At 39.4% G+C, this 15,601-nt stretch overlaps 1 protein-coding gene and 1 pseudogene across 1 annotated transcript in view; one reads left to right on the forward strand and one right to left on the reverse strand.

The window, feature by feature from the left end:
- Positions 1-15,601, forward strand: part of Baz1b (bromodomain adjacent to zinc finger domain 1B) — an 80,533-nt gene that overhangs the window by 31,854 nt on the left and 33,078 nt on the right. The window contains exons 5-7 of the mRNA XM_023714412.1: positions 1,297-1,418; positions 2,724-2,921; positions 11,400-13,101. Of these exons, the coding sequence (XP_023570180.1) occupies positions 1,297-1,418; positions 2,724-2,921; positions 11,400-13,101 (2,022 nt within the window). The remainder of the gene's footprint in view (positions 1-1,296; positions 1,419-2,723; positions 2,922-11,399; positions 13,102-15,601) is intronic.
- LOC111816589 lies at positions 14,636-14,947 on the reverse strand (annotated as a pseudogene).

Genomic DNA, 15,601 nt, shown 5'->3' on the forward strand with positions numbered 1-15,601 from the left:
CTTCTTCCTTCTTCTTCCTTCTTCTTCTTCCTTCTTCTTCCTTCTTCTTCCTTCTTCCTTCTTCCTTCTTTCTTCTTCTTTTTTTTTTTTTTGGTGGAACTGGGGATTGAATTCAGACCCTTGGGCTTGCCAGGGAAGCGCTTATTCTACTGAGCCATCTCCCTGGCGCCCTGCATTCTTACTTGGGATAATGAGGCCATCTACACGCTCTCTGAGGCAGAAAACTTGGAAACCTTTACTTTTCCACATGTTCTTGGTAACCAAGCCTATCTCCTAGATGAATATTGTATGCTCCTTTATTCTCATTCAGTTGTTATTGTTACTATTATTGTTATTATTTTGTTGGTCTTTTGAGAACAGGGTCTCACTGTGTAGTTCAGGCTGACCTTGAATTCACTTTGTAGCCAGGCTGGCCTTAAATTCTCAATGATTCATCTTCCTGCTTTAGCCTCCTAACTGCTAGGTTTTACAAGCAAACATCACCACACCTGGCTTTTCTTTTTCGTTAGTGTCACATCCCCTGCCCCATGATCTTTCCAGAACATACATATTATTAGGCTGAAAATCTTCCTTTGGTTGTCTAGTGCTCATAGGGCAAATTTCATCCTCTTTACAAAATACATGAGGTCTTATGTAAACCTGGGTGTGGCTTACCTTCTCAGTCTGATTTTTTTTTTTTTTTTAAACCTTTATTTATTTATTTGGTACACAGCATGCAGTGCTGGGGATTGAACCTAGGTTCTTGTGCTTGCTAGGCAGGCACTTACACCACCAAGCTATCTCTCCAGCCCCTCAGTCTGATTTTTGACTACACTAAGTACATCATACCCACCCATGGCACATATCTTGCAGTCTCTGAGTTGTGCTCATTCCTCCCTTTCTACATTAAATAGTCTTTTTTTTTTTTTATTAAGTCTCTCTGTAATTTTTGTTTTTGTTTTGAGACAATCTCACCATGTTGCTTAAGTTGGCTTTAAGCTTATGATCCTCTTGTCTGCCTCCTGAATAGCTGGGTTTATGGACCACTGTATCTGTCTTTTTGGATTCTTGTTTTCCAACTTTATTATTTTTCAACTATAGATTAGTATTTCTAGTATTTACACTATGGCATTGTAATTATTTACTTGTTATTCCCCTATAGACTTTAGCTCCTTGGCTTAGCTTATGATATAAGCTTTGCGCCATATCATTCAGAGGCTGGTGCAGAATAGGTGTTTGGTGAGGTTATTATTTGTGAATGCATGGATAGAATTAAATGAAGTATTTTTTTACTAGTTTTCTATTGATTTTTCTTAGATGACAGAGCACGTAGATCACCACGAAAACTTCCTACATCATTAAAAAAAGGAGAAAGGAAATGGGCACCTCCAAAGTTTCTGCCACACAAATATGATGTGAAACTACAAAATGAAGACAAGGTTAGTTAGTAATTATACACTAAAATCTCCAATATGTGATAAATGTTTAAGAAAATATATAGGGTTAGTTTTCTTGGAGAGAATTCTAAAGAAAAATATAAGTAAATGTCTTTATCCAACAAAATTTAAGTGGGTGTTTTAGTGTGGGTAATTATGACTTTTAGTTAAATTGTATGTTTTTCCTCCCTAGGAAATGGCTGGCTTTTCTTTTGTTTATTTGAATTTCTAAGGGGCAGTAGTACTTTCACAATTGGGCTTCTAATTCAGTTAAAAATTACATTCTTAGAAGTTATAAATTTCACAAGGAGATAGTTTCTCATTTAAAAGTAAAGCAATTTAATATAATTAAACTTAGAAGCTAAGTCAACTAAATTACCACTCTCACAAGGAGGCTTGCAAAACTACAAGCTGATACCCTACAATAGTAGATACTAAATGCTGTATATTTTATTGATCTTAAAATGCTTAGTTTTTGTTATTTGTGTTTTGAGTGGCTGGAGATCCAGTTGAGGATCCTGCACATGGTGCACAACTGCCCTACTGATGAGCTGCATGTCTTATTTCCACAATCAGGGTACATCCCCAAAAGCAGTTGGCACTGCTGGGCATGGGCATCGTGGTCCACACCTGTAATCCCAGTCTTAGCTCAGGAAGGAGGATCATTGGGAGTTCAAGGCCAGCCTGAACTGCATAGCGAAACCCTGTCTTAGAAAGACGAAAAAAAAGTAGTTGGCAAGAATTTTTTCTTGGTGGTATATAAAATAATTATGTTTCATTATTACATTTTTAAGAAATATAGCTTATTTTTTTTAATGTTCCTACTCAGGTGGCTAGAATCTTGGTTATGGATAGAAAGAGCAGGGGTGGGAATGATTTGGAGAGCAGTTACCATTTTGTCTTCATAGATAACCCTTTCATAGAAGCAGCAGCTAAGTCTCAGATTATATAGGGAACTTTCTAAAAATGTAAATGGATACCTAAATTCGATGGTGGAAACTTCTTGTAAATCATTGTTCTAAGGCCAAAACAGTTGCATTTTAATAATACTGTATCTGTATATATTAATTTTTAAAGTGAATCCCTTGTCGATAGGCCTGTAGGTAATAATCCCTCATTTTTTTTTTTTTCTTTTTGCTGTTTTAAGCAGTTAATGATGACTTTATGTTCTGTGTCTGAAATGTTTCTGCCTTTCTAATTTGTAACCCTGTTTTATAGATCTAACTGAAGGTTTTGGAGAGGTATATTTTTGTTCTCATTGGTTAATTGTTTATCTCAGTAATGAGTTATTGCTTCTTATCTCACTAGATTATCAGTAACGTGCCAGCAGACAGCTTGATTCGTACAGAGCGCCCACCAAATAAAGAGATACTGCGATATTTTATACGGCACAATGCCTTACGTGCTGGTGCTGGTGAGAATGCACCTTGGGTGGTAGAAGATGAATTGGTAAAGAAATATTCCCTGCCTAGCAAATTCAGTGACTTTTTACTGGATCCATATAAGGTAAGGTCATTATTAATTTTTGATCTTGCTCCATTCTGGGTACCCACAATCAAACTCAGGGCCCCTACTTGTCAGGCTATGCCACTGAGTTACATCCCTATCCCAGTTACTGTTAATTTTTGAACAAGAGAATGACTTTATTTTCTCTGGTAACTCCAGTAGGATTAGATTCATAAATTCGAATTCAGATGTCAGATAATGAATTTAGAAATGTCCAGATATCTGTGTAGTTTTTTATAGGTGAGTTATGTGACTAAAGGGGAAAGGTCACATTGAATAGCTCCTCCTTTGTGGTTTTTTTTTTTTTTTTTTTTTTTTTTTCCCATTTTTTTTTTTTTTTTTTCCCATTTTATGTATTTTAGTTGAGGGTCTCACTGTGCAACTCAGACTTGTAGTGAACCTCTTGTTTTACCTTCCCCAGCACTGGCCTCTATGCCTGGACTCTGTCGCTGGCTCAATGCCTCCCAGGGGTGGGGCCAGCACAGCATGTGGGAATGGGGGAATAGCTCCTACTTTGATTTATTTATTTTTGAAGTACTGGAAATTGAACCCAGTGCCTTTATACTTACATCCCCAGCCCTTGTATTATACTGAGACATCTCTCAATAAATTGTCTAGGTTGGAATTAAATTTATAATCTTGCCTCAGCTTCCTAGAGTGCTGGGATTACAAGCATGTACTTTCACACCCAGCTTGATTTATTTTTTTGTTTGCGTACTTTAAAAGCTATATACATGTAATATTTACAGTGAAAATTGGTTTTGTATATCAGACAAAATGATTAAATATACTGGTAGCCTTGAGAAAAACATGGAACATGTATTATGTTTTGTGACATGTAGTAGAAAAAGTTAGCAATTATCTGCTTAGTATGTTATTTTTCTCTTGATTCATCTCATTTGATCTTTAGAATGTGTTTTTGTTTTTGGTCTTTTTTGAGACGGGATTCACTATGTAGTTCATTTTCTTTCTTTCTTTCTTTCTTTTTTTTTTTCCTGGAACTGGGGATTGAACTCAGGCCCTTGTGTCTGCCAGGGAAACATTTATTCCACTGAGCCATCTCCCTAGCCCCACTATGTAGTTCAGACTGGCCTTGAACCTAGATCAGTGATGGCAAACCTTTTAGAGACAAGTGCCTAAACTGCAACCTCACGCCTGCTTATCACAAAGTGCCAACACTAGAATTAAACTAGAATACTACTGAGGTTTTAGTTTAGAAAAAAGACATACGTTAACTGACATCTTCCATCTTAAAAGCAAAGCAAATAACATGCATGTCATAGGTTTGCCACCACTGACCTAGATTGTCAGCAGGGCACCAGCATTGCCAGTAGAACATAGTGGAAGGGCACAGACAGACCATGAAACAGTGATTTAATTTAATATAATTTATTGAGGGTTAAAGTTGATCACATATGATTTATTTTCCTCAAGGGCACGTAATATTTTCTGAGTCCTCTTGTGGTTTTATTACTGTTTTGTCAGGCTATTGAATACAGTTGAGCCAGGGAGATGGCTCAGTGGAATAAGTGCTTCCCTGGCAAGCGTAAGGGCCTGAGTTCAATCCCCAGTTCTGCAAAAAATAAAATGAAATGAACACAGTCACTGTGGATGGAGCAGCAAGTTCTTAGCAAAGGACTTGATAGATAGAGAGCCATAGGTGGGAGAGAGGAAAATTTACATATAAGTACAATGATTTTGCAGTTATCTGAGTAGAGTGTAGTGTGCTGCTGCTGCTGAGGGTGTTGTCTCATAAGCTCTTAAATATAAATTACTTGAGAATATAAATTACTTGAGACTAAGAAATCATTTTTTATCTTGTAATTATGGCACAGTACATTGCTTTTAATAGATACATGCTGCTAATCTGTCTGTGTATGTGTCTGTCTGTATCTCAGAGCACTGAGCTACATCCCCACCCCTGTTTATTTTAATTGTTTAGTACATGGTCTACAGAGGCTCACTACACAGATTGGACTCAAAATAATCCTCCTGTTTTCAGCCTCAAATTCTGGGATTACAGGTTCGTGCCACTATCCCACTCTCAATTATTGGCTCAGTGTACCCTGGGGGCGGGGCTGGCACTGGCTCTGGGGATGAACCCTGGTTGCTGTACCTGCCTAGACAGGTGCTTTAGTCTGCTGAGCTATCTGGGCCCCCCCACACCCCTTTTTAAATTTCTTTTTGAGCCAGGGTCTTTTGGAATCCTCATGACTTAGCCTCTTGGCTAGCTGAAATTATAGGTGTGGCTCACCATGCCTAGATGCTTAAGTCTTGAAGGATTTTCATTTTTCTAGGGAAAAAAAAAAAGCCATTGACAGTTGGATTATAAGGATAGCATAATTTTTTGTAGACCTGATGACTTAGAGGAATGATTTATAAGACAATTTGATAAGATAATATTACCTAGGTTGAATTCTGCCATTTTAGTGGTCCATTTCAGTTTTGTTATACACAGCAGCCCCAATGTTTTGTTTCTTTTTTTCTTTTCTTTATTTTTTTTGCGGTACCAGGGATTGAACTCAGGACCTTGTGCTTGCCAGACAAGTGCTTATTCTACTGAGCTATCTCCCTGGCCCTAGTGTTTTCTTATAGTAGTCTCTATAAATTTTTTGTTGTTTTTTTGGTACTGGGGTCCAACTCATGACCTTGCGCTTGCCAAGCAGGAACTTAGGCTGTTGCGCTATCTCCCCAGCCCCCATAAATTTGAGTTATAGTTTTAGAAGTCTTTTAGCAAAGTTAGAAGATGAAGATAAATTTTAGACTAATTTATCGTTGTTCTTAATTCATTTAAAAACTGTCTGTGGTTTTTTTTTGGTCTGTGTGTCTAGTGTAGGGTCTCACTATGCAGTTCAGACTTGTAGTGATCCTCCTGTCTCAACCTCCCTAGTGCTAGGATTACAAGTGTGCGCTACCACACCTGGTTCTGGGGCTGGCACAGCATGCGATAGCTAGGATTGAACTTGTGTCCTTGCACTTTCCAGGCATGCGCTTAGATTGCTATCTCCTCAGCCCGACATTTTATTTTGAAGTAATTTCCTACAGATTTTTCAAAACACTATTAAAGAATTTGTATGTGCTCTTCAGTTATACTCCTCAAATATTAACCTTTTCCATAACTTAGTAAGTTACAAATTAGAATGCTGTTGTACAAAATACATGAATATGCAAGTCTTAAAAATAAGGATATTAAGGGGCCGGGGAGATGGCTCAGTAGGATAAGCGCTTGACTGGCAAACTCAAGGATCTGAGTTCAATCCCCGGTTCTGCAAAAAAAAGAAATAAGGATATTTGCTAAATGGACTACAATACAGTTATCAAAATCAAGAATTGAACAAGAAGTGGATCTATTACCTAATCTGGTGGTGTGAACCTGTGGCATTTGTGCCATAATCTGCTGTTGGTTACCATTAAAAGCTCTAAAAGGTTCACCATCACTGATCTAATATATAGTTCTCACTCAAATTTCACCAGTTTTCAAGCAAAATCGAAACCCCCTTTTATCCAGAAAATTATTTTGATTTTAGTAGGATTCAGTGTAGTATCATGAGTTATTTTGTATTTTACTCTTTGGTCTCTCTTAATCAGGAATAGTTCCTGACTAGTTTTTGTTTGTCTTTCAAAACCTTACCTTATTTTTTATTTTATTTTATTTTATTTTATTTTTTGTACTGGGACTTGAACACAGGCCCTTGTGTTTTCTAGGAAGGCACTTGGGCCACTGAGCTATATCCCTGGCCCAACCTGGGTTGGGTTGGGTTGGGTTTGGTTTTTGTTTTGTTTTGAGACAGAATCTGACTGGTTAGCCCAAGTTAGCCACAAACTCACTGTGTAGCTTAGAATGATCTCATACTAGTAGTGATCCTTTTGCCTCAGTCTCCTGAGACTGTTGAGATTGCAGGTGTGTGTCACTTTTTCCCCACTAAGACCATGGCATTTTAAAATAATACAAGCCAGTTATTTTATTGAATGGATTTGTTTCCTCATGGTTAGATTCAGGTTTTTAAAAGTAGAATTACTACAAAATTAAATTCGTTAATCTCAAAGGATCAAATTAGGTGACATGACATAATTTAGTTTAATTGCTTGTGATACACATTTACAAATATAATTCTTTTTTTTTTTTTTTTTTGTGGAACTGGGGATTGAACTCAGGCCCTTGCGCTTGCCAGGCAAGCTCTTGTTTAAAAATACAATTCTTATCCTAATAATTTGTATAGATATACAGAAGGGATTTGTGGTAAACTCATGTGAATATTAGGTGCAGGGGACCATGGTTTGATCCCCAGATCCACATGCCTTACCAGACCTGCCCTGAAGACAGGTAGAGCCAGCCAAAAAATAAATAAATAAAAATCCTTCCATGTGAATATTGCCCTCAAGCTGTTGGCATGTTATCATAAGTGAATGTCAAGAGTTAAGTACAAGACTCAGAATATAGACTCCCCAACAGATTCTACTATTCATTGTTAATTGAAATTCAAGGTCTACAGCGGATTAAAGCACCTGCTTGGGCAGATGCAGGGACATTGATCTGTAGCAGGCCAGCCCCACCCCCGGAGTGCGTTAAAACAGCTATTGAGACTGGGTGTGGTAGTGCGCTTCTGTAATTCCAAGGCTTGGGAGGCTAAAAACAGGAGAAACACTACGAGTTCAATCTGTGTAATGAGGCCCTGTAGACCCTATACTAAATGCACTTTAAAAAAAGAAATTCAGGGTCTGAACTGTAAAAAAATTTTCCATTTTTAGTTTGTTTTTGTTTTTTTTTCTGTGTGCCTCCCATATTGTTGAAGATTTCATAGATGTTTTTACCTATTTGACGACTAGGGAAGGGCCTTTGCCAAAAAATTTTAATACTGCTGTTTTAGGTACCCATTCTTTTCTCCTTCCCTATATACCAATCTAGTGGATTAATTGTGCTGAGTGGTGGATAGGGGAGACCCTTAGCACATAAGTGGTTTTATATACTTTTTCAGATCCCCTTGAGTCCAGCCATGCCAGCTCCCATTTGGCTGTGACTACCCAGCATGCCCCATGCTGAGATGATCCAGTTACTGAAGGACTGCTCTCGCAGGGAGCCAGCCTGTTGGGAGGGGGTTGGGTGAGTTAATTTCTTTCATTTTTCAGAAAAAAAAATTACACTGTGAGGCTTGGCAAAAATAAATTATATATTATCTCTAATTAAAAAATATTGGATGGGGGCTGGGGAGATGGCTTAGTAGGATAAGTGCTTGACTGGCAAACGCAAGGATCTGAGTTCAATCCCCGGTTCTACAAAAAAAAAAAAAAAATATTGGATGGGTACACTCTTTCATGGCCAAGTCATCCACCTAATGTTTACTTTTTCATAGTACTATATCTAAATTAGAAATTTTTTAGAGATATAATCAGTAAATTAAGAAATGTCCCAGTATTACAAATTTTAATTATTAAATACCTATTTTAAATGCCAAAATTAAACTTAGTCTTGCAGTAATCTTCTTAGTGATTAATTTCATTTCAGGATAAACTTTTAAGTATATAACTGCTATTCTGAGCAATATAAAATGCGTGTGTATGGATGTCTGTACTGTGAAGATTTTCCAAGGCTAACGTTTTTTGTTAGTGATTTGTAGGATAGTTTCTGAAATACTTTTCTCTTTGAAATGCTGATAGTGTTGTCAGTGAGGAGCCACTATAAAATTTAGTTCTTGGAAACTAGAACCAGGAAATTCTATAGTCGGGAAGAGTCTATGGAGGTGTGCTTGGAGTTTTATGTTTTGCAAATAATTAAGACCACTTTCTTATCCTACCCTGAGGATCTTTGGGGAACCAAACTTCCAGGTTTAATCAGACAATAAAGTCAACAAAACTGGGTGTTGGGGGGCCGGCAAGATAGCTCAGAGGTCTAAAGCGCCTGCTCAGGCAAGCACAAGGGACCACGGTGGCACCACATGCCACACCAGCCCCACCTTCAGAGCGGCTGAGCCAGCCAAAAAAACAGAAAACTGGATGTGGATGGACAGTGTCTGTAATCCAAGTGCTGTCGGAGGCTGAGGCAGAAGGATCCCAAATTAAAGTCCCACCAGTCAATTTAGCAAGACTGTGTCTCAAGATAAAAAAGGCTCAGTGCATAGGCTTGGGGTTCAATCCTCAGTACTGGGAGAAGAGACAAGACTCAAACCAGTCAGCTAGAAGAGCCATAATCTGCATGTACTTAGAATTCTTAAAAGAGAGTTTAGTTTTTAAAGTTCGAGAATTTTGGCTGGGGAGATGACTCAGTAGCACAAGCGCTTCCGTGGTAAGCATAAGGGCCTGAGTTCAATCCCGGTTTCACCAAAAAAATAAAAAATAAAAAAAAAATAAATTTTGAGAATTGAGCTAGAAGAATGATTTAATTTATTTCTACTTTTTTTCTTTTTGAGACAGGGTCTTGCTATGCAGTTCAGGCTGGCCTTGGGCTCACTTTATACCCAGACTGGTCTCGAACTCAGTGATCCTCTTGCCTCAGCCTTGAGTGCTGGGATTACAGGTGTGCACCACCACTCCCAGCTGTTTCTACTTTTTATGTTGTGGTTCTGAGATGTTTCTCTTGATATTTTTGTCTTTAGTGTTTCAATGTTGGTTGGCATTGTAGTGCAGCCTGTAAATTTTTTTTTTCTTTCTTTTTTTTTTGTGGAATCGGGGATTGAACTCAGGCCCTTGTGCTTGCCAAGGAATATAAGTTTTTTTTTTAAAAAAAATTTATTTATTTATATGATACAGGGTTTCATTACACTGTTCAGACTTGTAGTGATCCTCCTGTCTCAGCCTCCCTGGCATGGGGATTACAGGTGGGCACCACCCCGCCCAGTTCCAGGGCAGCATGGCATGCGGTACCAGGGATCAAACTTGGGTCCTTGTGCTTGCCAGGCAGGCGCTTAGACCGCTGAACTATCTTCCCAGGCCCCAGCCTGTAAAATTTTAATAAACTGATTTGCTTTACTCCTAACAAGAACATAGATATTATTCTGTGTTATCTCTATTTCTTTTGCTTTAGTTATTTCCCTGTTGTCTTTTTTAGGAACTTAGCCTTTTATATTCTACAATCTCTGTTTTTTTTTCTACAATTTCATTTTACATTAGCTTGTCCTGCCCACACATCCAAGCTATTGATGTGTTAAGTTTTTCAAGGTAGTCCTGTCTGTTGAACACCTGGAGTTTCTGCGTGTGACTTACATGCATAGTTGCCTTGGGTACTAGAAGTCAAATATTCTAAAGATTATCTAGTTTTAATTATGAACTTTCCCCCATGTAACTATATTTTTTAAAGCATTAAAATTACAGGTGGTGGTAAGCCCTCCCCAAGCCCTGCAAAAGAACTGGGGAATTGAGTTTAGGGTGTTTGCACTGAGCAGTGAAGAATTTTATTTTGTATTTTAGGGAAGGGTGAACAGGGTGTTCAGGGTCTCACTACTAGATTGGACTTGTAGTAATCCACCTGTATACAGCCTCCCAAGAGCTGGAATTACAGGTGTGTGCCACCATGCCTAGTCTCTGTTTTTTGTTTTTTTGAGAGAGGATCTCGCTGTGCAATTTAGGCTGACATTAAAATTCACTCCATAGGGCTGGTGAGATAGCTTACCAATGTAAGTGCCTGCCTGTCAAGCCCAAAGACCAGGTTCAATCCCCAGTACTGCATGCCATACCAACCTTGGAATCCTGGGTGCGCCATGCAGGCCCAGAAACAAGGCGTAGTGGCATATGCCTATAATCCCCGCACTGGGGAGGCTTGAGACAGGAGTAGCACTACGAATCTAAACTGTGTAGTGAAACCTTGTACTAAATATATAAATAAAGAAATGATTAAAAAAAAAAAACTTACTGGGGCTGGGGAGATGGCTCAGTGGCAAGTGCAAGGGTCTGAGTTCAATCCCCAGGTCCGCAAAAGAAAAAAAATAAAGCTTATTATATAGCCCAGGCTGGCCTCAGACTTGCAGTAATCCTCCTACCTCAGCCTCCCACGTGCTCAGATTATAGGTGTGTGCTTCTGTGTTTGGCTATATTTGTCTTTTCGTCTGGCTAACAAGAGAATTCTGTATTGCATTTACTTTTTTTTTAGTACAGGGCCTACAGGCTTTCACGACACAGATCGGATTTATAGTGACTGTCCTGTGTTCAGCCTCCCCAGGAGGGATTATAGGCTTGCACCACCATTCCCAGTCTCAGTACGCCCTGGGGGCGAGGCGAGGCCAGCAGGGCAGGCAGGGGATTGAACCCTGGTCCCTGTGCCTGCCTAAGCAGGCACTTTAGTCCGCTGAGCTATCTAGCCAGCCTGAGAATTTTGTATTGATAGAGGAAAAAAAAAATAGGTAACATCACGCTTCACTCCCTTTCTGGGGATACAATGTCTGAAGAAAAATGAGTATGTGACTTTACCTAAGGAAGAGAGCCTTTAAAATAATTATTACTTCTTTAAATGAGTTTAAAATGAATTTTATTCCTGTTCTTAAATTCTAGTACATGACTCTGAACCCTTCTACTAAGAGGAAGAATACTGCATCCCCGGACAGGAAACCCTCAAAGAAATCTAAGGCAGACAATTCTTCTCTGAGTTCACCACTAAATCCTAAGTTATGGTGTCATGTACACTTGAAGAAATCATTGAGTGGTTCACCACTCAAAATGAAGAACTCAAAGAACTCCAAGTCTCCAGAAGAACATCTGGAAGAAGTGATGAAGATGATGTCACCCAGTAAGCTGCACTCTGACTTTCACATTCCTAAGAAAGGCCCACCTGCCAAGAAACCAGGGAAGCACAGTGACAAACCTTTGAAGGCAAAGGGCAGAAGCAAAGGCATCCTGAATGGACAGAAATCTACAGGGAACTCTAAATCTCCCAAAAAGGGTTTAAAGACTCCTAAGACCAAAATGAAGCAGATGACTTTGTTGGATATGGCTAAAGGAACTCAGAAGATGACACGAGCCCCACGGAACTCTGGGGGCACGCCTCGGTCCTCTAGCAAACCTCATAAACACCTTCCTCCTGCTGCTCTACACCTGATTGCCTATTACAAAGAAAACAAAGATAGAGAAGACAAGAAAGGTGCCCTCTCTTGTGTTATCTCTAAAACAGCTCGCCTTCTCTCTAGCGAGGATCGAGCTCGTCTCCCAGAGGAATTGCGGACTATTGTTCAGAAACGCTATGAGCTTCTTGAGCATAAAAAGAAGTGGGCCTCTATGTCTGAAGAGCAGCGGAAAGAATACTTGAAAAAGAAACGACAGGAGCTGAAAGAAAAGTTAAAGGAAAAAGCCAAAGAACGTAGACAGAAAGAAATGCTTGAGAAGTTAGAAAAACAGAAGCGATATGAGGACCAAGAGTTAGCTGGCAAAAACCTTCCAGCGTTTCGGTTGGTGGATACCCCTGAGGGGCTGCCTAACACCCTCTTTGGGGATGTGGCCCTGGTGGTAGAGTTCTTGAGCTGTTATTCTGGGCTTCTCCTACCAGATGCTCAGTATCCCATTACTGCTGTGTCCCTCATGGAAGCCTTGAGTGCGGATAAGGGTGGCTTTTTGTACCTGAACAGAGTGTTGGTCATCTTGCTCCAGACCTTACTGCAAGATGAAATAGCAGAAGACTATGGTGAATTGGGGATGAAGCTGTCAGAAATCCCTCTCACTCTACATTCTGTTTCAGAGCTGGTGCGGCTCTGCTTGCGCAGATCTGATGCCCAGGAGGAAAGTGAGGGTTCAGACACAGATGACAATAAGGATTCAGCACCCTTTGAGGACAATGAGGTACAAGATGAGTTCTTAGAAAAGCTAGAGACCTCTGAATTTTTTGAGTTAACATCAGAGGAGAAGCTACAGATCTTGACAGCGCTGTGCCACCGGATTCTCATGACATATTCAGTCCAAGACCACATGGAGACCAGACAGCAGATGTCTGCAGAGTTGTGGAAGGAGCGACTTGCTGTGTTAAAGGAGGAGAATGATAAGAAGAGGGCAGAAAAACAGAAACGGAAAGAAATGGAAGCCAGAAATAAAGAAAATGGCAAAGAGGAAAATGGGTTAGGCAAAACTGATAGGAAGAAAGAAATTGTGAAGTTTGAGCCCCAAGTAGTTATGGAAGCTGAAGATATGATTAGTGCTGTGAAGAGCAGAAGACTGCTTGCCCTGCAAGCTAAGAGGGAACGGGAAATCCAGGAAAGAGAAATGAAAGGTAAAATTCTATGCTGGGAGGATAGTAGAAGAACACCACAGTAACGACAGGGTCTCATGTTTGTCTTAACTGGTCACTTATTTCTATAATAGCCCAGCACTGACTAGGTTTTATTTGTTTGAGAGACAGGGGAGAAGTGCTGCTGAGGGTTGAAATCAGGGCATTGTATATGGTAGGTAAGTGTTTTGCTAGTGAGCTGCATACAACCCCAACCCTAGGGCATGTTTTAGGAGAAATGTTTAGCATGGATTTCTGCAGTTAATGATAAATTAATCTGATGTTGGAGTCTTAGTAAGGAACCAAACCCACATAAGCTTCTTAGAAGTACATGTATTTAATTATTTATATAAATTCATATGCTTTTTTAAAGTATATGTATTTATATATACTCACAATTACATGTGTAATCACTGGCACAAAACTTTTTTGAGACAGGTTCTTGGTATGTATTCCAGTTTAGTCTTAAAAGCGGCCCAGGCTGTCCTTGAATTTGGCAGCCTTGAACTACTGCCTCAGTCTCCTAAGTGCTGGGATTGCAGGTGTGGTCCACTATGCCTCACTTCCACAATTTTATAACATATCTATCACTTCAGAAGGAAGTCCATACACTGTTTCACCCACCCACCCCACCTAGCCCTAAGTCATCACCACCAGTCCCACATTCTATCTCTAAATTTGCCTAGACGTGTCCTGCAATACAATCATATGATCACTTTGTAGTTTTTGTAATAACTTTTTTTCCTGTAGTATTTTCTGAGGTTAAACCATGTTGCAATCTGTAAAACGGTATGGCATATGAAAGAGGCCAGTCTTAGGATGTCTGCTCTATGTACTTATAAAACATTTCTGTCACCCCCAAGGAAGCCCTGAATGTCACTGACTCTAGCTTCAGCCCCTTGGGATCAGCCACCAGTGTATTGAGTGGATTTATCTAGTCTGGATATTTCTTACAAATGGAATCATATAATTCGTGGCTTTTCATTTCTGACTTCTTCCAGTTAGTGTAATGATTTAAAAGTTTGCCCATGTTATAACATGTATTAGCGTTTTGTCCTTTGGGGGAACTGAATAATATTCTGTTGTTTGACCATATATATATATATATATATATATATGATTATTTTTTTTTGCCATTCATCATTTAATAACACTGCTGTTGACTGTTATATGAATAGTACTACTACAAACATCAGTGTAAAAAATTATGTGCAGATAAGTGTTTTCATACTTTGGGGTACATTGGAATGGAATTCCTGAGTCAAGAGGTCATGTTTAACTATTTGAGGAACTTCCAGGATTCTGATTACATTCCCAACACTTGTTACTATTTCTCTTTGTGGTTATACATGTCTTAGTGGATGTGATTGTAATTTTGATTTTCATTTCCTCTGTTACTAGTAAGTAATCCTGAGTATTTTTTCCATGGACTGTTGGCTATTTGTATTTGTTTGGAAAATGTTAATTCAGTTCTTTTGCTCATTAAATTTGTTTGTTTTTTAAACTTTGTATCTGCAAAGCTTTATTCCAGAGAGGCTCAGTCCTTCTTGGCAGCTGCCTTCCTCATGGCAGCCAGCATGTTTTTCAGCTCCTCACATTTTCTCTTGGCATGGATGTGCTTTTCCACCCTTTTCTTGATGAACTTGAGGGCACATTTGTCCTTGGAGACCTTGAGCAGCTCCATGTCATTCTTAGGGGACAAAGCCACATACCTCCCAGATTATGTCCCACATGATCTTGGTGTGTTTGGCGAGGCATCTGATACTGTGGCTGTGCCTCAGTTTGCTCACATTCTTGGTCACCTTTGGTCCTTGTTGAGGCCCACGGCCATGGGATAGTGTAGGGCCATGGCTACTGTTCTTCAGTGATTGCTGTGACAGAAGCCTAAATTTTTTTATTTACTTTTTTAGATAGGATTTTGCTATGTAGTTCAGTCTGGCCTTCAACTCACTATGTAGCTCAGACTGCCTTATATAGCCCAGGTTGGCTTGCCAAAATATGGCCAAACTACACAGTATTATTCAGTCCCAAAAGAACAAAATACCAGTACATGTTATGACATGGACACTCATGATAGTCCTCCTGCCTCAGCCTCTTGAGTGCTGGGATTACAGGATATCCTTTTATTATTTATTTGTAAAACGTACTTTTTATTTTTTTGATGGAACTGGGGATTGAACTCAGGACCTTGTGCTTGCCAGGCAAGCACTTACTCTACTGAACCATCTCCCTGACCCCCTACATTCTATAATCTTAACTTCCAAGATTTTTTGTCATCTCCCATTCTATATTTATGTGTCTTTTCTATTGGAAAAAATAGCAAGACACTGTCCCTGCCCCAAAGGCATGTAGACATAATGGTACATGTGTATAATCCCAGCACCCAGAGACTCAAGCAAGAGGTTCTCCCTGAGTTCAAGGCTGGCCTAGGCTATAGGCTACCTATACCTAGTTCAGAACCACTCTGAATTACATAGTGAGACCCTGTCTTAAAAAAAAAAAA

The sequence above is a fragment of the Octodon degus genome, unplaced genomic scaffold, assembly GCF_000260255.1.
Source record: "Octodon degus isolate 3935 unplaced genomic scaffold, OctDeg1.0 scaffold00035, whole genome shotgun sequence".
Taxonomy (NCBI): Eukaryota; Metazoa; Chordata; class Mammalia; order Rodentia; family Octodontidae; genus Octodon; species Octodon degus.